A 27,818-nucleotide genomic window follows, 5' to 3' on the forward strand; every position below is an offset into this window, starting at 1 on the left:
GTAAGTCTACCAGATGGGGAAACGGAGGCACAGAGTTTTTCTTTTTTGTGGGGGCGGGAGGGGTGGGACCCGGTCTGTCTGGTTCCAGATCTTGCATTCTTAACCACTCCATCCCACTGGGTTGGAAACTAACATTGGTTTCTGCTTGGCAGCCATGCCAAGGGAGAAAGGCAGGGTGGTCTCCCTGCTCCTTCTGACTCTGCAGTGCTCCACCAACGCTGAGCTTACACACCATCGCCCGCATCTCCCCAGCATCGGTGACACAGCCCAGCAAGCACCAGGGCCTAATTTCCAATAAGATCCCTGACTCCAAAGATGAGCAGCAATGAGGAGACCTCCCTCCGCCAGGGCAGAGGTCCCGGGGAGGCATTAGCCCCACGGCCCTCATAGCAGGGACAAGAGGTCTGGCCTCCAGCCACGAGCTGCCCCACACCTTCCCACAATTGGCTCCCTCCCTAACAGCCTTTTTTTCGATTCTGAGGCTGGAGAGACAGTCCATTTGGAAGAGTCTAGAACTAGTAGAACCTCTGAATCTGCAGGGCAGGAGCCCTGAGTGGAGGCCCCGTTGAGGAGAGTTTAGAGATTCGCCTCATGTTGTTGGTGGTGAGCAATCACTAAGGCAACCGCGAAGAAGAAAATCCGTGCAATTCTGTTAACACTGGGGAGAAGTGTAGGGCTGGCTCACACCAGTACCGTTATTTGACAGAGAGGGATGACTGTGTTCTGCCTTTGAACACTCGGAGGCATCGTGACACTCAGCTGGGCTGAATTTGCTTTGTCTCAACAGACTGAAGCTATGCTGGGGGCTCATTTGGACCTGTCCCTGTGGCTTACCCCTGTGACCTACTAAAGTGACTGAACCAGCTTGTACCCTCTGGGGTCTCCAAGCCCAGGAATGTTGGAGTTACTTCTCGCTCTTTGGGGTCAAAAGCAAAGCCAGGAGTTTGATGTTGCAGTATTATTTTACAGGATTTTTGTCCGTTTTTACACTTTTCTGTTATCCTCAGGAAGGGTTTGGGGACTCAAAGAAAACTCTATGCACCTGATTGACACAGAGAAGTAGATGGCAAAAGAAGGCTCCCTGAGTCCCAGTGCTGCAGGACTGTAGTCACTCAGGCCAAAGAAAGGCAGTCTTTTAAAACTTTGTCACCACGTCACACGGCAGAGGATGTTCATCTGCGGGTCGCCTTCCACGCATGCCTGGATTTTAATACTCTGCTCCTCTACCACCAAATCCAAGGAGAAGTAAAGGACAATTCCTAATCTCTGCTGCGAAGAAGCGGAACGATAAGATCAATGTGACATGATAGGCTTTGGGGTTCGTTTAATTTCTGGAACTCCCCTGCTTGCCGGAGAAAGTGAGAGCGTCTGGGCCACGTTCCCCTTGAAGGCTGAGAAATGAGTCTGTTGCTGGCCTGCGTTCAATTCCATTAACATTTGCTGAACTTGTTCCCTGTGCTGGGAGCTGGGGCGGGTATTTGAGAGATAAGTGTAAGTGGAATGATGTGGAGAGTAGAAGAGCCGCAACCTTCCCAGGTACCAATTCATCTGCGTCACAGCCTCCAAACTCAGGAAATTCCTTTTTTTTTTTTTTTTTTTTTTTTAATAGAAGAGGGACTTTGGAGACAGACAAAACAGCAATCTAAACTATCTCTGTGGCTCACTACCTATGAGACCTTGGGAAAGTCACTAAGCCCAGTTGGGTTTTGGCTCTGGGCACCAGGTGCAGGCCACACAGGATTGCTTTGAGGGGTTCATGGATGATAGATGGAAAGTGCTGGGGGCTTGGTCTTTGGCAGTTGCTCTTATTATCCCCCCTCCTGAGGCTGGGATGTCCTTCCTCTGGTGCAGTCCTGAGTGGGTTGGGGAGGACAGTTGGCCATTGGTTCTATATTCATCCCATCCTGGGCTTCGAGATGACTCTGAGGGCCCTTCCGCCTTCTCTAAAGGGCCAATTCTGGTTTCCCCAAGGCGGCACCTTCCCTCCTCCCTTCCCATTTTCCTTCTGAACCTTGTCAGAGGCCCCTCTCACTCACAACCTGGCTGTTGGCTTCCTGGATCTGCAAAGATGGCGACAGGTGTTCCTGGAGAGGAGATGTGGGCTGCAGTTGCCATGGCAACAGGAGTTTCTCTAAAAGAAGAGGCTTCGGTCTCGGCCTCAAGGCTTGCTCGGGCTGTACTTCCCCCCACTCCCCCGCAGCTACTAGGTGGTAAGATGAGACACCACCATATGGAGGGTCATGAGCCTCTCATTAAAAATCCCAAGGGACAACAGTGAGGATTTGGCTCCAAGAAAGCCCAAAGGGTCAGAAGCACTGGCCTTTCATGGAACCCATCTTCTTGATCTGCCATAAGAATTCAGACTACTGAGTGGAGGAGGAGGATGTCCAGGTCCCTCCTCCAGGGGGAGGTCTTGCATGGAGCCCTTAGATCCGGTTGGAGAAAACTATCTACTGGGTCTTGGGCAGCAGGAGGAGCCTGGGATTGGAATCACTCGTCTGGGTTCCAGACCCAGCTTTCTCCTTACTCTTGCGTGACCTTGGGCACATCTCTCCATGTACTCAACTTACCTCGCTCACCTCATAGTCAGGGAAGCCTCACAGGACTGATGCAAACTTACAAGACAAACCCAGCTCCTGGGCCTCCGTAAGTGCCCAAGAAGATAGATGTACGCATGTGCTCGCTCATGCGTGGTAGGTGGCAAAGCAGATTACAGACCCCATATGCAGGACTGAGCATGTCTTTATAATATGGCGCATTAAACAGTGCTGACAATAAATAAAATTCAAGATCCTTAACCCCAAAACTATTCTTTTATGTGTATACATATATCCTAGAAAATAGGATACTCTCGGGGTTGTTCACTGTAACAGAAGAAAATTAGAAGTAGCAACAACAGTCCACCAATTGGAAACAAATGCACTCTGTTGTATCATAGACTGGATTCTCCAGTTAAATGAATGAACTATATATCCCGCTCTCTCTTTCTCTCTCTCTCTCTCTCTCTCCCCCTCTGTCTCTCTCTACCCCCATTCTCTCCCTCCCTCTCCTTAGATGGATGTTGAAAACGTAATGAGAACTATAAATTGTAGAAGATTCTGCATCAGAAAACCATCCACACAAAACCATCCACACAAAACACATCTCATGCCCCGATATCACCCGAGTGCATGGATGCCTTTTTGTGTAATGAGAACCTAAAAACAAGGAAGGAAAAGATGCTTTCAAGCTCTGTGTGGGGAAGGACGAGGAGACTTTTCAACAGCAGCTGCAAGGTTTCCCGTCTTATTAATTATTTCCTCGTTAGATCTGGGCAAAGGTGGAAATGTCAACCTTTTTTCAGTGAGGGTGGGGTTGAATGCCCTGGGATTGTTAAAATCCTCAAAATGCATTTCTGTGTGTTTGCAATATTGCTCTCAGTGGGTGTCTGGAAGATTCTGTAACAGGGTAGTAACAATCGCTCTCTGAAGGCAGCATCCTTGGTAAGTTGTTTCTTTTGTTTTTCTGTATTTTCTTAATTCTGTGACAATTTATTATATATGATTTAGTGATCAAAATAAAAAATAATTTTTAAAAGTAGCCATATGTGAAAAACCTTTGTAAACTGTCTGAGTCTTACCACTGTGTCCTGCCAATGATCTTTGTGCCCTTCCGGGGTTGGGGAAACATTGCGAGAGCTCTTAACAGTGCTAAGAGGCGAATGTGATTACTATCACCACTTTACAGATGGAGAACTTTAGGAACTTTCTGAAACAGTAGAGCTCATAAGAGGTACCACCCCATCACCTCAGGGTGCACAATAAGTGCTCAACAAATCCTAGCTGCCCCTACGATAGATGGAAATCTCTAGAACTCGCCACACCTTCCCCAAGCATTTCCGGGCCCTGTTCTATGAGGAAGGTGGAGGGGTGGGGGCCCTGGCCTCGAGCAAGGAGGCCTGAGTGTCAAGAGCCAACTAGAATCATATCTGTGGGAGGTAACGCCGAGAGAGTCACGATTGCTGTTCTGGAGGAACCCAGAGTAGGGAGAGGCCTGCTGGGACCAGGTGGAGGTGACTGGAGTCCAGGATGTATCACAGGAGAGGTGCCTTTGGGCTAGGGCTTAAAGGTCAAGGAGCATGTCACTGGGCAGGGGAAGCAGGCTGACATTTACCCAGGACTTCCTCTGTGTTTGATACATATTACAACCTATGAGGGAGCACGATTATAAAACCCATTTTACCGACAAAGGAGCTCAGAGAAATTCAGCTACCAGCTCAAGGTCACACAGCTTGGAGTCCACAGCCAGGATTCAAGTCCAAGTGCATTGCCCGAGTCACTCTTCCCATGACAGCAGGCAGCCTGGCCAGGTGAGGGGAGGTAGAAGGGCAGAGGACAGAGCGTGAGCAGAGGCCAGGAGGAGGATGGGCCTAGTGTGTTGGGCTCGAGACTCAAGAGACTAAATTCAAGACTAAAATCCCCCAGAGCGTGGCCCTCTGGGAAGTCTGGGCTGGCCTCTGCGGCTGGGAAGAGTGGAGGCTGACACTGCTGGCCCGCAGGATTTCCCAGGGGGCCTGCCCCCACCCACTGGCTCTCAGAGGGGCCCTGCTTCGAAGTCTCCCAGAGTTGCTGAAGCATCAGTTTCTGGGTGAATGAAGCCTGGGTGTGAAAATTGTCCCCACTCCAGGGAGAGATGCTGAGACCTTTCCAAGGTGATCTAAGAGAAGGCCACCTCTCGTTGGGGCATCCAGGAGCCCCCCAGAAGTCATCAGTATCCCTTCTTGGCAGGAAACACAGCCCTTCTAAGACAGCCGGCACTTGAGGCTGGGCTGGAACGCAGGACCAACCTGGCTCAGCAGCCAGAGTACCAGATTGTCTCCAGTGCCCAGTGGCTCCCCTTCCCACCCACCACCCACCTCCTCTCTGTCACTAAATCCAGGTTCGCAGAGAAGCTGAGAAGGCTCTGGGGATGTTCAGCCTGAGGCTCTGTGGCCACCACGTGTCCTTAATTGCTGGGAGCTGGCAGTGGCCAATGGCCATATGGATCCATGTGGCTCAAGGTCCTAGTGGACCCAGGGTTCAAGTTCAGGAAACAAACATGGGTTCCTTGGAAGGGAGGTGGCATCTGAACAGCCACCATCTGCCCCTAAGCACACTCCTCCTAATCTTCTGCAGGGGCCCTTGACATCTATTTTTCAGATAAGAAAACCGAGGCTCGGCAGCATGGGGTGATCTCCCCAAGGTCACAGCTACCAAGAAGTGGATTCAGAATTTGACTTCAGGTCTCTCTACATCCAAACCACACTCTTAGCTGTCCCGTACATCACTGTCCCTTGCTCCCCTCTGCAAGTTACATCTAGGGTGCCTTTGAGCAGCTCACGGCCCTTCTCGAATGCTCAGCTGGGGAGAAGCCATTCATTCATCTCCCAGGGATTCCTCACTCTCAGTCAGCTCAGTGCCAGGCCCCACGCCCCTGTGGAGGGCACAGACACGCTTATGGTTGATATGATGACAAAGTGTTCTGGGAAAAATAGAGGCAGGTGAGAATAATTTTAACTTCAAAGAGCAAGGAACAAATAAGAGGGATTTTAGAGGATGAGTAGGAGTTTTTAGGGATGAGAAAGTAATGGAGAGAAGCAGGCATCCGGGGCTTTGCCCAGCCCGAGCTACATAACATGCACCTTTCCAGAGCGCCTGCAGGGTGGCGACCTGCTCCTCTCTCCGTACACGCCCGCACACAGGCACACTTTGGTCTACCAGTGGCCTGGTGTCAAGGGGATCCCTGTGCCTCTTGGCAAAGGCACTCAAGCCCTCACTTCAAATCCCAACACTCGGGAGGCTGAGGCAGGAGGATTGCACGTTTGAGACCAGCCTGGATAACATATCGACCCTCTCTCAAAAAATAAAATAAGAAGGACTCGGGTTGCAGCTCAGTGGTACAGGACTCTGGGTTCAATCCCCAGTACCACACACACATAGAAACGAGGCCAGAAAAGTCACCCTAACCTCCCCTTCCTCTTCCTCTCTTCACATGCACTAATGGAAACCCTCCTCAGAAAAGGGAAAAGGTGAGAATATAGAAAACAGGCACCAGTCAGAAACAGGCACTCGGGGCGACGAGGAGACGCAGGACCACAAATACAAGAACGTACCCGGCCTTGTGGTCTGAGGGAGGCCCGACCACAGCCGGGGACACTGCTCTGCACCCTGGATGGTAAGTGAGATGGCCTGGGTGAGAGGGGAGTGCGCGGCTGGGCACAGACTTGGTACAGTCACTTAGAAAACAAGTCCATCGTCATAGCCCAGGGATGCTGCTCCTGAGGAGTGTAGGGTGGGCTTCTTCATCTCTGTCTGAACCTGCGGTAATGAATGACCCATTCACACACACGACTATAGACTGAATATGTCCCTCCCCCACCCACAAAAAAATACGCTGAAATCTTAAGTCCCAGTACTTCAAAGGTGACCTTAGGACTCATAGGTCTTTAAAGAGTTAATCAAGTTAAACTAAGGTCATGAAGGGAGAACCTAATCCAATAAGTGTCCTCCTAAAATCCGACACAGACACACTTTGTAGGTAAAAGCTATATTAAAATGAAGGCAGACATTGCAGTGATGTTTCTACAAACCCAAGGAATGCCAAAGGCTGCCAGCAAATCTCTAGAAGGTACGGGGAGATAGGGAGCAGATTCTCCCTCACGGTTGACACCTGGATCTTGGACTTCCAGCCTCCAGAACTGTGTGAAAATTATTTCTGTTGTTTGTGCCGCTCAGTCTGTGAAACTTTGTGGCAGCCCTAGGAAACTAAGTCACCCCTTTTACACCTACACCTGCAACAAAAATTGCTTGCAGGGAGCTCAGAGGAGCTTCTAGAGAGTTTTGGAAGGGAGGAGAGAAGATGGAGGGAGATGCCATCCTTCACTTCCAATGCCAATGGAGTCTGTCACACACAAAAGCTTTGCAGGGCTGAGTTTCGGGGTTATAGTGAGGTGGCTGGAACTAAGACAGCCCCACAGTTGCAGGTGACTAAAGATTATCCATGGAGGTCTTAGGGAGCTCCGTCTACAGCACAGAAGCTGAGGAGTCGACCGCTGGGTTGTACCCATCTTAGCTCAGAGGTCCAGAAATTTGCCCAAGTTCTCCGTGGGGATTGTGGAGGCTGAAATCAACACAAATCCCAGAATTCTCATCTACACCTGACAAAGGTGGCTGAAAACCAGCCCAAGGCAAGGAGTGCCAGCATGCCCACATTCGTGCCGATGAGCCAGATGCCCTGGACGCTCCCTGGACTTCCAAAATTCCCACCTGCAAGAATGAATGACGGTGCTGGGTGAAGGCACCCGCGAGATTGCTCTTCCCTCTTTGCATTCCTTTTAATGTGGTCGCTGCGATGCTTTTACAATAAGGATGACTAATGTTGACATCACGTCTAAACTTTCAGCCAGGAGCTGGGTGGGAGTGCAGAGAGCCGGGAGGACTGAGCCAGCCATGGTGCCCACCCTGAGTAAGTCCCTGCCCCTTCTCAGGGCCTCAGCTTCTCCGTGGTCAGAGTGGGTTGGACCGCTGGGGTCTGGCTGCAGGAGTTGGGAGCCCCCTCCTGGCTCCCACCTCAGCGCCAGGCAGTCCTTCATGGCCTCCTGCCTCTGCCACCTGCTGCTCCCACCAATTAGTGGGGGGCCAGGCAGGGTTCAGAAGGCAATTTAAGATGTAAGATTAAATAGTGTTGAATCTCACAGTAAGCAAATTATGCCTTTTCCAATTCTGCACCCCTGCAGAAAATCTTGGTGGGGGGCTGCTCAGCCCCTAACACCCCACACTTCTTCACAAAGGAAGAGCTCACTCACTCGGCTCGGACAGGCAGGCTGTGCACCAACACCTCCGTTTTCCATGTGCAATGCCTGTATTTGGGTCCATCCTACTCCCTGAAGTAGTATTGGTTTGAGACATATGGTAGCGAAAATTTCTAGATTTAAATAAACTGAGATTTAAAAAAAGGTGTTGATGTAAAAAAATGTTCGTTGAGTAATTTTGTACAAATGAAGGGAAGATTGCATCACATCCTGCTAATGATTTCTCCTTTCCCTGGAATTAATCCTAAACCCCACTCTCTGTGCCCCAACCCTGCCAACCTCTTCAACTCCATCTTCCCCACTCTCCCATGCCTCCAAAATCCCCCCTGACACGTCGGCCCCATTCTTTTCTGAAATGATGCTGTTTTTAAGATGTGTTTACTTGTTCATTCACGTCCCTCATTAGAGCATTAGCTCCTTGAAGACTGGGACTTTGTTCCATCCCCTCTGTGACTGAAAGTGGCACCCAACACATGGTAGAAGAGAGGTGACAAATGAGAACTGGCCTTGGTGGCAGAGAGGAGCTGAGCCAAACTTCCAAATCGCTGGCAGGGCAAGATGGCGGCCTGAGGGAGCACTCCAACTGGGCCTCCTTCCAGCAAGCCTCCAACTGGCTCCCACCCATGAGCCAGCAAAGAAAAATGAGTCAATAGACGTCAACATAGAAGGGATGACAGAGTTGTATAACATCACCCTCAGGTAACCCATTCAGGTTAGGATCATTCATAATGTCACAACTAGCCTGGGGGGAGGGGGGTACCGAGAATGGACTCCCAAGATACATGTTAATTACAAAAGGGGCCTAGAGAAACTTTACAGTGGAGACCCAGAGCAGATGACACCTTAGCCAAGACGTCAGTTAGACCACCAGCAAAGGGGTACCACGCACTTCCTGACACGGTGCCCCGAGAAGGACACACATCACATCTGTGATATTCCTGCCCAAAGAGGCGTGACCTAAATCTAATCATGAGGAATTATCAGACAAACCTAGATGAGGGAACTTTTATAGAACAACTGCCCTGTACACTTGAAGATCAATGTCACCCAAGAGAAAGAAAAATCTGAGAACGTGCTCAAGATCAAAGGAGAATAATGAGATGTGAGAATTAAATGCAGCATGTTAAACAGAATTTTCTTTTGCCTTAAAGGTTATTATTGGCTGGCCCTTGTGACCCATGCCTATAATGTCAGCTACCTGGGAGGCTGAGACTGGAGTTCTCATTGAGACCAGAATGGATAAAATAGCTACTCGGTCTCAAAAACAACAGTAAAAAGACAAAATCAAAACATATTGGAGGTACTTAAAAGGAAGGGATATCATTTCTCCAACCTACTCTCAAATGGTCCAGGAAAAAAGTAATAGGTAACAGAAAAATGGAGAGACGTGGAGAGAAACAACAAAGCAAGCAGTTGCTCAGCAGCGGGAACCAGTGCATCTGGAAGTTGCCCTATTAGTCTTGCGGCTTCTCAGTAAGTCTGAAATCATGCGGAAACACACAGTTTCAAAAGCCCTGGGAGAAGATGCCAGAGCACAGGGACTGAGGCAACTGGGCAGGCTGGACAGAGCCACCCCTTGCCTATCTCAGCAGATGCCTCAGAGCCCAGGGTCACCTGTGCTCAGGCTGAACCCAGTCGGCCCCGCCACCTTGCAAGGAGGTGGGGAGCTAAGCATGTGGGGTACTGTGTGGAAAGAGGCCCTGGCAGGATCTGTAGAGGCGGCTTCTCACCCGGGCTCTAGATCTTGCCCATGGGCAGCTCTGTTCTGACAAATGGGAGCCCCTGACTGGTGGCTCTCTGGGGTTCCTTCCTGCTTAGATACTGCTGTGCTCCTAGGCACCCTGGGCGGGGCCACACGTTTCTCCAGTGGGATTAATTCGTTCGGAGAGCATGTTTCCCGGATGAGAGAAGGTACCTGGCACAGCGTGGGCGTGCCCCCTCACCTCTGCCTGCCCCCAGGACCCCCTCCTGGAACTGATGAACACCCTGGCAAAACATATACTGCCAGGCAGACAAAATCTATCCCCCAATTCCATTTAGAAAGAGGCAGTTGGTGGTGGGCAGTGACCCGTGGCGACTCTGGTCCCAGGGCAGTAGCCAGGTCACACTGCTTGAGGCCTCTGGCAGCGGTTTGCTCTTACATAATATGGACAGAGCCACACTCAGCTTTGCTCCTGGCTCTGAGGACAGAGGGACTGCACCTCCATGTCCAGCCTGGGAGGAGCAGGAAGTCACTTCCACAGTGGAAGCGGCGGGTCAGAGGGGCTTCCCCAGCAGTTCCCAGCTCTGAGGCTCCTTCATAGCCGAGGGCCCCGCACCGGCCTCTGCCTTAGCTCCACACAGACTCCCTGGGCGTCTGCTGGCACCACCTGAAGTCCCCATCTGGGCCAGGTCATGATGGAGGTTAGAAGTGGCCCAGAACCGTAAAGGATCCTCTAATGGGCCCCCCAACACAGGGTGGAGACCCAGGGCACCCTCCTTTGCAGAGAAAGCAAGGAATCACTTTCCTGACTCGGCCCCTATCCAGGACCTCCCAAGGGCCAGCGGCCCAGCCCCTCAGCCTCCTGGGCCCAGCAGCCCTGCAGGCCCCCTCTTGGCCTCCCTCAGGTGATATTTTCAGGCAGAAGGTGGCGGGGGTGGGGTGGGGGGGAGGCCTGCTGGAGCCTGTGAAATGGTGGGCAGAAACCTGGGCCTCTCTCGGTTTTCCACCTGCCACCCAATCCCATGAGCCCTGGCCACAGCCCCTGGCAGGTTTAACCAAGGGGGTCTCCCAGCAGGCTGGCATCCCCCAGAAGCCTCATCTTTCTCCAAGTGCATGACAGCCACCCTCTCACGGAGCTCCGTCCCACCCCTGGGCCCCGAGGATGGCCGTTGACACTGCCGCACAGCCAGGGAGGCCAGGGCTCAGCACGGCCACCCAGCCTGGAGGTGGTGGATCTGGCCGTATGCGGGTCCTCAACAGCCTGGACGATGGTGGGTGGGGTGCGGAAAGGATCCAGAGAATGGGGGAAGATTGTCCCGCAGGAAACTTGAGGTGGGTGGGCTCCCCGGCCCGATTTCTAGGGCTGAGAAAGAGCATCGGCCTTGGAGACTGAGGTCAAATTGAAGATCTGCCATCTGCTAGTAGTGCCGCCTGGGAAAAGCCCCTTCACCTGCCAGGCTGCAACCACTCAGCGGGTAAGAAGGCGGCGTTATCTATTTACAGAGTCACGCACTGAGGCCGCTGTCCCTCCACGCCTGGGTCTGCTGGCGGGTCACTGTGTGTGGTGTCCTCACAACTGTCAGCTCATGACATCCTCATGACACACCAGCCTACACAGCTGCTCCCTGGAGAATTGTGGCCCCCAACAGAACCCCTGGGACCAGTGGGGCTGGCTGATGGTCAGCTCCCCACAGCAAGCCCCTCATGGCTACCTCTCCACCTTTGGGTTTCTGCTTCAATGGGTCTTTCTGCCTGAAGTCCTTTTTCTCCCCTCAACTTTTAATTTTGAAATTACAGACTCACAAGAAGTTGCAAAAATAGCACAGTGACATTGCAGGTATCCATCGCCCAGTTCCCCAGGACACGGTTCATGACTAGAACACGGTGCCAAGACCAGGAAGTCGGTATCAGGGCGTGATCAGCTCCACTTGCCAGTTCTCACATGCACCCCTTCTAAAGTGGCTTTGCACCTAGCATGTTTTTGGCGCCTTTCTTTGCCCTTCTCTGCATACTAACACCTTCTGTTCCTCAATGCCAGATTCTCTGGGACAGCAATGTCCCCCTTTCTAAGAAAACAACCTTGTGGGGTCCTCTCTGTCCCGACTCCCAGGTCCCTGACACGGTGCAGCTAAAGGCTTTAGAGTGAGGATTCAGGAGATGTACAGACATGGATTTTTAAATTCAGCATCAGATGGCACTGGGGACAAATCACATAACTTTGATAGTTCCTGCTTGGCGGGGGGTGGGGAGCGACTAGCTGGCCAGAGCCAGGTGCCGTTCGTCCCTCCTGTCCCTCCGCAGACCCTGGCTCGGGAGGAGTCCCAGCATCGTCAGGTGGGACAGGATGAGCATTCCAAGCTGAGGCTTGGAGAATGGTATGTCCCCTGCAATGAGGATGTCAAGTTGCTGTTCCCATAACTGGCCCTGGTCATGCTGGAAGGTGTTCTAGGGAAACCTTTCATATCTCACTGCCAGCACAGGACCCAGCACACAGCAGGTGCTGAATAAATGCACAAAGTAAAGCCTCCCACCAGGCGAGCTTTCCCTGGGCTCATGATGCCTCTTTGACTTTACCTTCCTTCTTGGCCGTGATCTGCTTGGCAATGGGCAGGACGCCCCTGAGGTTGGGCCACCGTGGGCAGGACAGCCACGCTCCATCTCGTCTGTTGCCAAGAGGCCTTTCAGGAGGTGTCCCAGGACCTCAGAGGCCCCTCACAGCTGCCTCTGAACTCAGAGGGGCGGTCGCCAGCCAGTGGGGATGGGGGTGGCATTTGGAGGAGAAACTTCATACCTGGACAGAGCACGAGAAAAGCCCACCTGGAGCAGAGCCAGGCCACTCTCTTGTGACTGAAGGGGCCCTGGGCTCCCCACCGAGAGATCTAAGCTCAGGTCTGGTGCTTACTAGCTACAAATTTGGGACATGTTTCTAAGGCTTGCTAAGCCTCAGTTTCCTCATCTAGAAAATGGGGTTGCCACGTGGGTCCATGAGCTCGTTGGGCAAACAGTGTTAACTACCAAACCCTGCGCTCATCGGCACAAGGGATTTGGCCTTGCAACATATTTAAGTTAACGTTCTTTGAGCACTGCATTGTGCCTGGGTACTTTTCAGAAACATGATCTAAATTGACTTTGGTGAGCTGGGTGTTTTTAATCTCTCACGTGCAGTCCAGAATCAGCCCCAGCGTCATGCGGAACTGGAACAGCAAACCTAAGCCCACATGACTGACCCCAGGGTCCCAGCTAGCGTTGTGATACTGGGCCACCTAGAGCTAATTTACCCCAGGGTGGTTCTGTGCCCACAGCCAGCTGCCCTGCTCCACACTGTGATGTCCCCAGGACCGTACCTAGAGGGCAAGGATTTTTAGGCAACATCCTTGGTATTGAATTTGCCCATTATTTTGCAGGGAGGAGCCAGAGTCAGAGAAAGGAAGGACTTTCTCTAAGATGACCCTGCAAGTGCAGGTCAGAGCTAGTTTCAAAACTCCGTTCCTACCTCACCCCTCGGAGGGCTCTTTCTCTTCCTCAGGTTGCGCGGGCTCTGTTTCCCAGAGTGGAAGTGGAGAGCATGAGTTTGGATACCATCCCTAGATTCATGACTCGCGGGAGAAATGCAAGAGCTTGCTAGGGTCCCTGGGGACTGCTTGATCTGGGGCCCTTCTATCCAGAATGATCCCGGGCAGCTGAGCAGGTCAGTCCTCGAAGGGGGCATAGGGCCCAGCCCCTGGCCTGTCTCTGGATCAGTATTTTCAAATCCTGGGGCCCATACCCCCAGGCATGAGAAATGGTTAGGGGCTCACCAACAAGATACCGTATGCCACTAAGTTAGGTGAGGAAGTAAATGTCCCTTCATTGTTGTTTCAGCCATTCTGATTGCTTAGAAGAGAAAGCCACTGTGGGGCTAGTCATTAATGCCTCTCCAAACCCACACCGCTCCTTCTAGCAAAAGGGGGAGCAAAGCATTGAGCTAGAATTGGAGGACATGGTTGTGGGTCTGTTAAGTTTGTTTTCACTGTTACTCTCATTATGCTGCTGCACATGAGCTTTCCTTTCAAGTGAGCCATGTAGTTTCTTCTAAAAATAAATTACACTTTAAAACATCAATCGAGCCAGGCATGGGGGCCCATACCTGTAATCCCAGTGATGCAGGAGGCCGAGGCAGGAGGATCACAAGTTTGAGGGCAGCCCGGGCAACTTAGCAAGACCGAGTCTCCAAAAAGGGCTGGGGATGGAGCTCGGTGGAAAAGCACTCCTGGGTTCAATCCACAGTGCCACAAAAATAAATAAAGCAAGGACTTTGTTGGTTAATTAAACAAAAGAAAACAAAGCATCAATTAAAGGAGCACTGAGTGGATTGTGAGGTGAGGTGGATCAGAATGAGCGGCCCCAGGAAGAGCGCTCTGGGTAAGCCCCATACTCTGAGGCCCGTACCCCGGGCCAGATAGGCCGCTGCAGAGGATGTGTGGAGAGCCCATCTGGCGTGGGTGTTGAAGTCGGGGTTTCACATCTGTGGTCCAGACCAGGAAGGTGGCCTCATACCTGGGCGCTCTTCCTATCAGGCCGCTCTCAGAGGCCCTCCAGCCCCCTTCCTGAAGCTTCGGTGGGGCCCACCCACCTACTTCTACCTGTCGCAGGGAGAAGGTTGGTTCCTTGGCCTCAGAATCCAACAGCTGGAACCCAGTAGAATTCCTGAGCTTTCCTGCCAGGAAATGGCGAGGCCATTAAAGAAGGCCTCCCTGAACACAGAGGCAGCATGTCACTCATTCTAGATCCCTGTATGCTCAGCTGGCTGGGGGTCAGCCCCACCATGCCAGATGGCCACTGCAGTAATGGCCGTGCTAACTCTCCTCACCAGTCCTCAGTCTGTACCCAGGCAGCCAGGCTAAGATGCAAATATGTAGAAGCTGGCCCTATATTATGGATCCACCTAGGACACCGAGTCTTTTATTTATTTATTATTTATTTACGGTGCTGGGGATTGAAACCAGGGCCTTGCACATGCCAGGTAAGTGCTCTGCCGCTGAGCTACGTCACCAGCCCAAAGATAGACTTGCCAACAGGGAGAACATGACAAGAAATGAGGACGAAAATAACTGTGTGTCTTTAATTTAATCCAATCAAGCGGGGAGCCCCTCCGCGTGAGGAGACAGATGTAGGTGATTAGGTTTGTGTCATCTGGATGCAGAGGTTGGGGGCTGGGGGACCAGCCCAATGCAAGGGCACGAGCTGTCTAAAAGGATGTAGCATGTCCGTCGGCAGCGGCGCTCAGGATCATATCTTAAACTTTGTCAGAACAACAAAAAACTGACCTCCACTCAGTCCACTGAGATGGAAAATTCCGACCTATGTGGGATAACCCAAGTCACCTGCGAAGGCACAGTTCCTTCCTCCTTAGTAGGGGGCTTTGACTCCCGGGAAGATTAGACTTCAGAAAGTGAAGATAATAGAATCAATAAAAATCCCCAGGAGCTGGACTTTGGTATGAAGTGGTCAAGTGCTGGTGCCCGAAGTTCTGTGTCTGGGAATGATTTAGAACATGGGGCTCTTAGAGGTTTTCACAGACGTGATGGAGTAATTGACTTCCATTCAAATTTTAAGCTTGAAATTTGGGGGCACTTGGCAATGTCTGTGAATGCCGATAGCATATTCAGGAACTGAGTAGTCACTGTGCTCATCCCAGCTTTTTTAGAACTAAAAGCATCCTCTGAAATTCTTGGGAAGGTTTTGTTTTGTTTCCTTTTTGCGGTGCTGGGGAAGGTCACGCACGCTCAGCCAGCACCCACCACTGAGTTAGGTCCCCTGTAAGAAAATAGGATCCATACAGTGGGGGTGTCAGTGGCAGAATGTTTGCCTACCACTCTACTCATACAGCATTCTGAGTTCCATCCCCAGAACTGCAACATTAAAAATTAAGAGGAAGAAAATGGGATTCATTAAATTTGTATGTTCAGTTTAGAATATCAAAGGCAGTATTATTCGATATAAATATAATACAAGTTACATGTGTAATTTAAAATTTTCTAGTAGCCACATTTAAAGCAAAAAGGGATAGGGAAGCTTAATTATAATAATAAGAGTTATTTAACCCTACATATCTAAAACATTATCATTTGAACATGTAATTCACCAACAACTTATTAATGAAATATATTACTGTTTTTTTTCTTTTTTGGGTACTGGGGTTTGAACCCACGGTCTTAAGAATGCTACAGGAGCACTTTACCACTGAGCTACATGCCCAGTTCTTTTGAGAAAATATTACTTTGATACAGTCTCACTAAACCGCCAAGGCTGTCCTTGAACTTGAAGTCCTCCTGCCTCAACCTTCCAAGTAACTGTGATTACAGATTAAAGCTTTTCTTTGAATTCACTTTCAGAATCTGCTGTATGTTTAACACTTTACACATCTCAATTTGTACCCCATTTTAAGTACCCCATTTTAAGTGTGTGTTTCTAGTGACTACCATGTCGAAGAGCACAGATTTAAGTGCTTGGATATTTATTAGATTTAAGGCTACGGATATTTATTATTTAAGGAAGCTTACTCTGTTCAACTTGGTTCGTTCAAGTATCAATCAAAGACCTCATGAAAGTCATTGTTAAAAATCATTGGGCTTGTAAATAAATTGATGCTAATATGCTGAATTTACAAGTTAAGGAAAAAGACAAATTTTTTTTTTTTTTTGCGTTACTGGGGATCGAACTCAGGGCCTTGTGCTTTCGAGGCAAGCGCTCTACCAGCTGAGCTATCTCCCCAGCCCAAGACAGATTCCTGAATTTTCATTTTTTTTTTAGTCTTGTGTGTGTGTGTGTGTGTGTGTGTGTGTGTGTGTGTGTGTGTGTGTGTGGTGCAGGGATCCAACTCCGGGCTTCACACATGATAAGTAAGTGCTCTATCTCTAAGCTACATCCCCAGCCCCATCTTAGAGTTTTAATTAAAGAGGTAAAATACTTTTTTTCCTTTTCTATTTTTGCAAGGCTGGCGATAGAACCTGGGGCCTCGTGCATGCTAGCCAAGCGCTCTACCACTGAACCACATGCCCAGCCCCAAACCTGTTATTTTTAAAGTCACAAACTGCCTTTTCAGCACACAAATGCAGCCCTGAGGATCTTACCACCTGCAGCACTGATGGAATCAGTCATGGACCTGGTTCTGCGTGACCGAATCACAGTGCCGGGTCTACACAGGCCCTAAGGGATCCAAAACGCTCCCATTTCCACTGACAGGGCAGCAAGTCCAGGAGAAAAGCAGCCAGTGGCATGTGAATTTGAGGCAGGACTGAGCCAAAACTTTAGGTCTCCTGATCCCACTCAGCCTCCCCAGCAAAAGACTTCTAGTTCATTCTCTCTGGCCCTTCACCCCCAGTTGACAGATCAGGAAACTGAGGCACAGAATCGGAGGGTCCTGGACTGAGGGCTCTAGGGAGTACCGGCAGCAAAGCAGAAGGTCTGGATCTCCAAGCCCTGGTCACCCCAACAACATAAAGTCCTTGCTGGGGGCCACCCCAGAACCCAGGCCTCCTGCCAGAGAGCCGTGGGAGGCCCAGGCTAGAGAGCTGGGAGCAGGGCGGGGAGGTCTGCCAGTGCTCAGAGGCCAGGCTCCACCAGCCTGTGGCCCAGGCAGAGCCAAGCGGTTCACTCAGGCTTCCGACCTCCTGGGCTCAAGGTCCTGGAAGTCCCTCCAGGCCTCGTTCTTGGCCCCTCTTCCTCCTTCTTCTTCGTTTCCCTTTCCTTTTTCTCCTCAGAAGCTCTAATTCCTTTCCCCGAAACATGGTTGGCCCAACACAGACGGCCCCCCACAAATACACACAAGCAGATCCCGGACAGAGGAGGCCAGAACAGAAAGCAAGGAACTCAGACGGGCCCAAGGGCCGGCGGCGCTGCCTCCCTCCCATCAGCCCTGGAACTGGGACGCAAGCCTGCTTTGGGGTGCAGTGCTCCTTCTGCCCAGAAAGCCCTGTCACCAGGCTGTTTCTCAACAGGAAGAAACAGACCATGCATGACCCTTGAGTCTCAGAGAGCAGCTCTGAATGTCACCAAATCAGCGAAGGAACTACCCTACTCAGAGCCTCAGTGCCTTCGAAAAGTCCAGAAGAAAGCAGCAATTAGGGGCCAGGGTCGACATCACCCACTTCATCTGCCCTGTAACAAGGGGGGTGCCCTTGAGCTTCCGACTCAAGGTCGTTGGCATTCTTTCAATTTTTGGCTAGAATGTTGGCAGATGTTTTTTCCCTGTGACAGGGGGCTGGCCACAGGGGTCCTTCACGCTGAGCTACATCCCCCCTCATGACTTTTCTAATTTCTTTTGAGACAGGGTCTGGCTAAGTGGCTGAGGCTGGCCTCAAACTTGCAATCCTCCTCCTTCAGCCTCGAGTCACTGGGATCACAGGTGTGTACCCACCACCCCACGGTTCCAAAATTTTTTGTTTCGCCGCTGTTTATTTTAGTGCTTCTCTTTACCTTTTATTTATGGCAAATGATATTAGTTTTCCATTTACAACAGTGATGTAAAGTTTCCTTTCAAAACTAAAACTTGTATTTGAAACAAAAAGTGAGTCAATTGAACATCAACAGGGTTTCAAAAACAAGAAGGGGAACATGACTCTGGGAATGTGGCGGGCGGGCCGAGATCCTGCAGCGTAGGGAGCCGGGCTCTGAGGGCCCTTCCTCCACCCTCCCGAGCTCCACTCAGGCCCCGGGGTCCCAGCTCCCCTTCAGGCAGCATTCGGGGCCTGTTCCCTTGGCCCCCTGGACCAGCCTGCCCATGGGCTCTAGCCCACAGGGGCCCAGGATCCAGCTCCCCATTCTTATTCTGCTGAGAGGCTGTGGGAAGAGCCAGTCTGAAGCCCTGGGTGGAGGCGGCCATAGACCTTTCTGACCCTGACTTCATCCTGAGTCTCCCATTAGGGCTCCTGGAGGGGGCAGAGGAGGTGGCTCTGATGAAGAGGCGAGGGAGGGCCCCTCGCATCATCTGCTCCCAGCTCAGGGCAGAAGGCGGCTGAGTGCCCAGAACCACCTGGGTCAAGCCAGGGTGGCACAGTCCAGGCCCCACCCTTGCAGGCCTAGGACGCACGCATTGCCTGCTCCCAGAGCAAAGGGGCTTTCCTTGAACCAGTGTCAGGGTGCGTGGCGCACACACTCGCAGATGGAGACGGAGAGAAGAGACCACCCCTCAGAGTCCCCGTGTGCTCCCAGCCGCCCCCCGAGCCGGCTCAATGCTCATGCCTGACATCACACCCAAAGGAAAGCACCCACCTCCCCTGCTGCAGGGGGGACCTCTGCCCCCAGGCCAAGTGCTGTGTCCACCCCCCATGGGAGAGCCCAGCAGAGCAGGATCTCCTGCGTCTCCGGCCCCTGCCCAGCTCTGGCTGGCTTGGACTGTCTCCCACACAGACCCTTGAGCCCAAGTATTTAGTAAGCGCAGCTCTGTGGTCAGCTGGTGCAGGAGGTGAGGGTACCTTGGCACTTGGAGGCAGTCAGAATGGCAGGGCATGGTCCTCAAGAGCTTTCCTGCTCATCTGTGCCCTCAACGACCCCAGCAGGTTGTACCAAGGCCACCAGATTGTGGGGAGTTCTAAGCTTGGTTTCTAGGGTCTGGAGAACCCTGAGCCTCAGCTTCGGCACTGAAAATAGGACTATCGGGCTCCTGCCTCTCTGGAAGGCGAGGCCCCTTCCTGTGAGCTGGCAAGGAACAGGGGAGAGGGGAGTTCCCGAGCCTATGGGTGGGAGCGTGTCTCCCTCCTCAGCCCCTGGGGACCCACTGGTAGGACGCAAACCACGCTGCCCTCAACATCTCACTCCCGGAAGGCCTCTGAGGACAGCAGCACTGTTCAGCCACCGTCCAGGCCCCTGGAGGGGGTTCCTGGGCCTTCTCCAAGCCCCCGGGCTGTCGTCCCAGCCAGGGCCTCCTGGTCTCATCTTTACTAAAAGGTTCCAGAAAGGTGGCCAGGAGGAAACTTCCAGAAAGGGGCCCAGAGGGTAGGACCCAGCCCGAGTGGCAAGAAGTGACAGAAGGGTGGCTACCTGAGAGGGTCACCGTCAGCCATGCTGTGATCCCAAAGAAGAGCCACATGTCTTGAGCCATCTCGGCCTGACCGCTACACGTGCCCGTCCACGGGAAGCACCATGCTGGGCCTGGAAGAGGACGCTGTGTGCCCGTCCCTCCTGGGCTGCCCTTTCTGTTCCTGCTGGTGTCTTTCTGCCGCTCTCTCCTACACACCAGCGACCAAACCCAGCTTGCGAGATCTCACGCCTCTACGTTCTGCTTGTGGTTTTAGTCTCCAGGAAGCCAGGCTGGTGTTGCAGGGGCTGCTGGGGAAGCTGCCTGGGTCATGAGCCCCCCAAGCCCCCGCGAACCCGGAGACTCCTAGAGGCACACGCACTTCCCCGAGGTCTTCTCAGGAAGGAAAGGGGAAGCAAAAGGACCGTGCCTCATTCCTGGTGGCAAAAGGGGACACTGGCATACAGTACTGTATGTACAGCTGAGTCAACACATGCTGCCAGGGTGAGCCACTGCCGTCCCATCCACAGAGCCCAGATCCCAAGGGTGGCCTGGCCCCTGGGAGCCACGGTGGCTGGCCAGCAGGAGGGCCTGGTCATGAAGCACCATTGAGAGACAAGAGCCTCAGTCCAACCCGGAAAAGTGTCGAGGGCAAAGGATTTGAGAGAAGGTATTTCCCACCTTCCTCTGCAGAGAAGGGACCCCAGCCCAGGGGGCAGCTGCCTCCTAAGAGGGCACAGGAGGGCCTGACTCCCCTCAACACTCCCTGCCCCCTGGGTACTGATGGAGCTTGCCTCTGGGGGAGTCAGGTGTGGAATCTGGGGCTGGAGGGCGAGCAGGATTTCAACAGGCCACCCTGGGGGCCATCTCTGGGCCAGAGGAGCAGAGGAGCACAGGCTGGAAGAGGGAGGCCGGGCTGCCTGGGAAGTGCCTAGTGGTCTAACTGGACAGCGGCCAACAGACACCACAGGAAGGAGGCAGGGACCAAGTGTGTTTAATTGACCCCCATACTCCCTAGGGAGCACACAGTAGGTGCTGAATAAATGCTTGTTGAGTGACTAAAGGAACAGATCATTTGGTTGTTCATGAAGAACCCTGGGGTCCAGGGAGGGGCTGGTTCCCATTTCTGGCCCGGCCCTGTAGGATCTCCTATCAGGGTCACCTCTCCTCGCCCTCCCCCTCCTTCATTTCTTCACCTGTGGAATGGCAAAGATTCCCACTCCACCGAGTTGCAACCGAGGGCACATTTGATAGGACAGGTTTTGGAGCCCCAGGGAACCAGGCCCCTCCCACTTTGAGAACCTGCCCCGCCCGCCGTGGGGGGGGGGTGTGGATCCGGCCCCGGTCCCGGCTGAGGCTGCCCTCTAGTGGAGAGTCACTGGCAGCACAGGCTGGGGCCGGGGCGGGTCCAGTTCCTGGGTTCAGTTCCACTCATTTCCAGAGACTTGGAGAGAGAGGAACCCCTCCCTGCCCTCAAGGAGCCTGCGGTTCACAAACACGAGTGACCAAAGCACAGGCCAGGTGAAGACCATACAGAGCGAAGACTTCTGGACGTGAGAGAAACATTTGAAATGGGCCAGGAAGGATGGCTCAGCTTCCATTTCTGACCAAAATGCCAGAAAACAATCTTCTAAACCATTTTCTAAAATGCATAGCCAAGGTGACAAGCAAAGAAGGGAAGTCGCCAGAGGTCACAGGTGACAACAAAGCACAGGTGCAAAGAAGCGGAGGCAGAGGTTGTCCTGAGGCAACTGCTGATCCAGGTGGCCAAGCACGTTAGTGGTGTAGGGCCAGCGCAGAGCAAGTAAAGGACTAAAGCAAAGAGCCCCAAATCCAATATCCTCAGAGGGTGAACTTGGAAAGAAAGCTCCTCGTGGGGAGAGGACGTGAGCCGGCCTGGCTCACCGCTGACTCTGAGTGAAGAGAAAGGACCATCAACCCAGAATGCTCCTGACCACCTGCTGGCCCACAGATGGGTCTGGAGGAGGGATCTCAGCGCCTGCTGTGGGACCTCCCCCAGCCCAAACGCGATGAAGGGAAAGAAGTCTACACCCAGCTCTTAAGGGAGCAAAACCGGTGATGACGATGGAGAATGGGGATGAACTGTGAAGTAGGCTGGCAGTCAGCTCCTCGGAATCGACAACTGAAGGCAGAAGACAGTCGTAAAACGACTCAAAGTGCTCAGAGAAAATAGCTGCCAACCTAGAGCATCTTCCAAGATTGAGGCCGAGAAGATCTTGCTATGGTGTGAATGTGTCCCCCAAAGTCCATGTGCTGGAAACAATTTCGAGTTCATATTCTGATGGTATTTGGAGGGGGACAGAATCAGTGTTAGAAGAGGTCATGATGGTGGGTCCCCCATGATGGGATTAGTGGCTTTATTATTTTCTTTTTTATTTTTACGGACTGCATTTTGATTCATTGTGCACAAATGGGATGTGATTTTTCGTTTCTCTGGTTGTGCATGATGTAGAGCCATACCACTCATGTAATCATACATGTAATAGGGTCATGATGTCTGTCTGTCTCATCCCACCATCTTTCATACCCCCACCCCTCCCCCCTCTCATTTCCCTCCATGTAATCTAAAGTTCCTCCATTCTTCTCTCACCCCCACACCCCCATCCCTATTATGTATTGTTATTCACTTATCAGGGAAAACATTCAGCCTTTGGTTTTTTGGGATTGGCTTATTTCACTTAGCATGACGTTCTCCAATTCCATCTGTTTGACTGCAAATATCATATTATTCTTCTTTATGGCTGAATAATATTCCATTGTGTATATATATATGTATATATACGACAGTTTCTTTGAGATTAGTGGCTTTATAAGAAGAGGAAGAGCATGCTCCTGTGCTCCCTGGATCTCATGGCGCGATGCCCTCTGCCATGTTGTCATGCAGCAAGAAGCCCTCACCAGATCCCAGCATGGTGACATTGCCTTTCCAGCCTCCACAACTGTAAGAAATAGAGTTCTTTTTACCCAGTCCGTGGTGTTTTCTTATAACAACATAAAACAGACGAAGGCAAATTCCTTTTCAGATAAAAACCAAGAGTATTTACAACTAACAGACCCTTGCCTAAGGAAATTCTGGAAGGTGTTCTTTAAGAACAAGGAAAATAATTCCAGAAAGAAAATCTGTTTCAAGCAGGAATGGTGGCAAAGAAATATAGAATCAGAGAGGTAGATTAAATACACATTAAGTGTACTAAACAATTATAATAGTGTCTAATTTACAGAATTAGGGGGGAAACACAGATAAAACTAAAGAACCAGGAAACCCGAGCAAATGAATTGGGAAGGAGTGATCGGAGTTAGAAACCCGTATTATTTGGTGGGAGGGTAAAATATTGACTGGCTTTTGACTTTTGTTTTAGTCAGCTTTTTCATTGTTGTGACAAGAGACCTGACAAGAACAACTTCAAGGAGGACAATTTTTATTTTGGCTTATTGTTCAGAGGATCAGTCAGTCCATGGTTGACGGACTGCTGAGCTCTGGGCCCAAAGGTGTGGCAGAGGAAAGCAGCTCAGGCCATGGCAGCAGGAAGCAGAGAGAGAGCTGCTCCCCCAAACTTCCACCCCAGGGACCTACTTCTTCCAGCCATACCCTACCTGTCTACAATCACTGCCCAGTTAATCCCTATGGGTGGATTAATCCAGTGATTAAGGTAAGGTTCTCATAACCTCATCATGTCACCTCTGAAAATTCTTTCGTGTGAGCTTTTGGGAGACACCTCATAACAACTTCGTTAAATAAAATGTGTGTTGAGCTGATAGAGCAATAAAGTGGAATGAGGGGAGAGAGCCTGCTATAAAATCAAAGAAGATGGAAAAAGTAAGACATGAAATAGGAGGAAGAGGACAAACAGAAGGATGGCTGGGTTCAGCAGGTGGAGGTGGGTGCAGGGTGCTGGGCAGGGTGCTCCCGGCAGGCAGGGGGCACTGGGTACAAGAGGGGAGACAGCAGGGTGTGAGTGTTGCTGGAGCTGGAATAACCTGGTGCCCCCGCAAGAGCCCATGTTTCCCAGACAGGAAGCTGTGAACAGGAAGCTGGAAGATGTACCCAGCTGGATATCCAAATCAATGAGCTCATTTTAATTTATGACTCTTGGAGCCAAGATCTTTTGATCTCAAAAGACTCCTGGTGGCTCTCCATCCTTGGGGAACCCGGGCAGTTTTCACTAGGCTGTAACTCTCCTGGACCTGGTCCAGTAAAACGAATAAGAGAGAAACCTGAGTCTCTAACCAGAAGGCGACATCCATGAACTGCACCACACTTCTGTGTGACACAGCCAATGCTACCAGTACTTAGTGAGAACCTCCTACCCTTCCGAACACAGTGCATGGAACTTCCCCTCCCTTCTCTCGATGGAGGGTGTCCTTAGCACATCCTTGCTGAAGTTAAAGAGGCAGCTGGCTGACAACCAGAGCTAGGCTCTGAATCCAGAATTTACGCCCGAGGAGGACCCTGAGCTCCTACTCATAGGACATTCAGTTTTGTCTTGGGAGTAGGTGGAGCTATTCAAGCATAAAGGCTTTGAAACAGCATCTCTCCCAGCAAAGGCCCTGGTTCTGTGAGACTCTGTATAGCTTTGGTCCAGCCCTTCTCCCAGCCCAGGCCAAGCCTGCTCCTTAGTCTCTGTGGCCCTGGAACTCCTCAGTCCTGGACACAATCCCCAAACTGGTCATAGTAAACCCTCCAACGCTGGTTTGTCAGAAGGCCCAGAGTTTTCCACTATGGGCCAAATATTAGGCACCAAAATGTACACACATGGGTTCTAATCACTCAGGCATTTGATACACCTGTATCCTGTGTTCCAGGCGCTGGGGACACCACAGTGACCAACACACAAGTATTCCTGTTCTTATAGGACTTAAGTTCTACTGGGAGGTTTGGTAATAAGCAATAGCCATGATAAGTAAATTGCATGGAGAAAAGAAATAGAACTGGATAAAGAGGGGTAGGAGTGTGGGGAGAGGATGCTTTTAAATAAGGTGGTATCCTGGCCTGGCCTCCCCCTCAAATCAGTCTTGGGACAAGGGCTGGCTCACAGATAGGTTATTTGGGAATAAGCCCAGGGAACAGAAATGAGGAACACGAGAGGTAAGGTAGGAAAAGGAGAAAAGCCAACAAAAGCGTGAGTCTTTGAGATCCGCACCATGGACAACCACAGAACGGTTCTCAGAACCGTCTGCCCCACCAGTGAACTCCATTCCTGCCCCCCACCGCGCCTGCACCAGTGTGGCCAGAGGAGAGACGCTGACCCCCATCCATAGGAAAGGCACCCTGTCTGCTTGATCGGCCCTTGCGGGAGAACTTCTCTACTAAGCACGAGCAGGAGACATAAAGAACAGCAGGCTGTGACGTTCTGCCCCAACCGCCGTCCTCAGGTCTCTACCCCAGATCTCCTGGATCCTCCTGTCCTGCTCCTTCTGGGCCCTGCCCAGGAATCCACGTATGCTCGTGCTTCAAGTCATTCATCCTTCCAAACACGGTGGATGACAAAGCTGCTCTCACATCTGCCCACCGTGAGGTTGTCCCTTCATCGTTGTCTGACAGGGTCACCTCCGCGTCAGGCTCCAGCCAGCTTCTGTTCATGACTGGCGTTGCTCATCTGTGAACCACATCTGAGGCTTCCCTCCTCCATCGGGGGAGCTCTGTTGAGGACATAGGTGTAGGTTAAAAGGAAAACAGGGTTGCAACGGAGCCAGGTCCCCTGCCCACCTATGCTTTCTGGGCCTCCGCCGTGGATTGCTGCTGCCCCTCTCTCCGGATCTCATGACCTGGTGTGTGTGACAATACCCAGCTCACGACAGATCCTCAGGACTCGGCCACTGGTGACTTTCCATCAGGCACAGTCTGTCAGGGCCCCATAGGACCTGGGAAGTGACTTTCAAGTGACCAGCAATTCTCTGCTACAGTAGTCAGGGTTTTGATCCAGTACTTAAGAGGTTTGTGCTGCAATTTTCTTCTACTGGAAGCTTCCAGAGACTCTGCAAGCCTCCTTATCCATCTAAGTGTCTCTGGCATGATTGGACCTGGTGGGTCTGATGTGTGGCATAGCAGCTGGTCCCACTTCCTGCACCTGCCGCAGAGCCTTCTGTTGCTCTGGGCTGCCCTCCAAGGCAAATGATAAATGGTGTATGCTCTAAAACCCAAAGAGGCCCACTGTGTTGTTGCTATCATTGAATACCACAGACTAGGTAACTTATAAAGAATAGAGGTTTATTTAGCTTACAGTTCTGGAGGCCAGGAAATCCAAAAGTGTAGTGCTGACATTTGGCGAGGGCTTCTTGCTACTTCATAACATTACAGAGTGTGTCAGATGGTGAGACAGAACAAACATGCCAGCTCAGGTCTCTCCTCTTCTCATGAAGCCTTTGTGACCTAATTATCTCCCAAATTGCATTAGCATGTGACTTTGGAGATTAAGTTCCCAGTACATTGACTTTTGAGGGACACATTCAAACCATGTCACCTACCACATGCTGTGTCTTGAGTTTAGAGGTAGGGGATGCAAGGTTCAGGAGCTTATTCCTTACCCTAGAAGCAATTTCCCAGCATGCCCCAGGTCATGCAACCCCCTAAATCTTTCCCAATAAGGCAGCCATACAAATCATTATGGGGTTTATTAGCCACCTTTTAGCATACAGGGGGTAGCATTTCCCAGACTTTTAATCACAAGATCCTTTATATTTTTAAAAAATCATCAAGGACCCCAAAGAACTTGCACTTAGTGGATCATATCTATTATTATTTATCATATTAGAAATTAAAACTGAGAAATGTAAAACGTTTACTTAATTCTTTTAAAAATAGCTGGGGAGGTAGCTCATTGGCAGAGGGCTTGCCTAGCATGCTCAAGGTCCTGCGTTCAATCTCCAACATCACTAAAAAAAAAAAAAAAAAAGAAAGAAAGAGAGAAAGAACCCCTGCCAAAATTTATTAGGAATAGTGGCATTATTTTACATTTTTACAGCTCTCTTGAATGTCTGGCTTTATAGAAAGCATCTGGTTTCTCATATCTGCTTCTTCATTCAATCTGTTGAAATATGTTGTTTTGGTTGAAGTGTTTGGGGAAAAAGTCGGGCCTCACAATATGCAGTCAGTGAAAGGAGGACTATCTTAATAGGCTTCCAAAAGATAATTGTAGAGATTCTTCTCTGATACCACAACCAAACTTGACAAGTGATCATTTCTAAAGGGTATTTGCAATGTGAAGTCTGAAATCATGTCAATTACCTTTTTTTTTCCCTCTAATACTAGGGATGGAATCAAGGGTCCCACACATGCTAGGTAAGTGCCCTACCATGGAGCTACATCCCCAGCCCTTTCTATTTTATTTTGAGACAGGGTCTTGCTATGTTGCCAGACTGGCCTCAAACTTGGGCTCTTCCTGCCTCCACCTATCAGTAGCTGAGATTATAGGCCTGCGCCACCTTGCCAGACTTTTATGGTCTTTTATATATGGTTAAATAAAATTCATTGGCCTGTCTTGCACTTCGACTGGATTTCGTAACAATGTGCATTGGTCACTGGACCATACTGGTCACAGAGGCATGCAGACCTTCCACATGTTGACATATTTCACTACAAAATATCAAGAAACTCATTCACTGATATCATGTCTGATCCCATCAAAAACTTCAAGCCCTGGGGAAGCTGTCAATATCACAGTGGCAGCGTTTTCTGAAATTCGAATTTATTTAAAAGCTCCAGTTTCCTCATTGGCAACAAATACCGTCAGTTGTTTTCCTTGAAGGGATGAGCTCACTCTACTCGTTTTCGAAAAAATGTCTGCCAAATCCTTAAGTCTGAATAACCACGATTTCAAGTAAATATGGTGTTCCGTGAGAGCCATGCTGTGCGTGCAGCTGGGACATCAAAGAACAGCAAATAAAGTGCTTTTCGCAGAGGCAGCCGTTGCTCTTCAGTGTTCAGAAATGCTTTATGCCTGCTCTGCATCTTGTTGCACAGAATATTAAAAAGGTGCGCACCCAAGAGTTGTGATTTAATAATGTTAACATTTTTCACTGCTTAATTGAGTACGTTCTTAAATAAAGGCAGCACGCCGATTTTGATTCTGAGTGCATAGCGGTGAAGAATCCATCGGCTACAAGTACAGCTTGGGGCCGCTGCTGATTTATGCCAGGTCACTAGCAGTCTCGCCCACCATTGCTTTTGAACCAGGCAAATGATGTCAGTAAAAAGACCGAATTATGTCTCAGCGCTATTATGGAAATAATTTTGACCTCATGGACCCTTAAAAGGGACTTAGGTCTTCTTA

At 50.8% G+C, this 27,818-nt stretch overlaps 1 protein-coding gene across 3 annotated transcripts in view; it reads right to left on the reverse strand.

The window, feature by feature from the left end:
* Positions 1–19,850, reverse strand: part of CD6 (CD6 molecule) — a 36,993-nt gene extending 17,143 nt beyond the window's left edge. The window contains exon 1 of one of the 3 annotated variants that reach the window (XM_079104384.1): positions 19,551–19,850. In XM_079104384.1, the coding sequence (XP_078960510.1) occupies positions 19,551–19,611 (61 nt within the window). In that variant the 5' untranslated portion in view covers positions 19,612–19,850. The remainder of the gene's footprint in view (positions 1–19,550) is intronic. The other 2 variants (XM_079104385.1, XM_079104383.1) reach the window with 2 other exon arrangements.
* Positions 19,851–27,818: the final 7,968 nt, after the last annotated feature.

The sequence above is a fragment of the Sciurus vulgaris genome, assembly GCF_902686455.1.
Source record: "Sciurus vulgaris genome assembly, chromosome: 11".
NCBI classification, from domain to species: domain Eukaryota; kingdom Metazoa; phylum Chordata; class Mammalia; order Rodentia; family Sciuridae; genus Sciurus; species Sciurus vulgaris.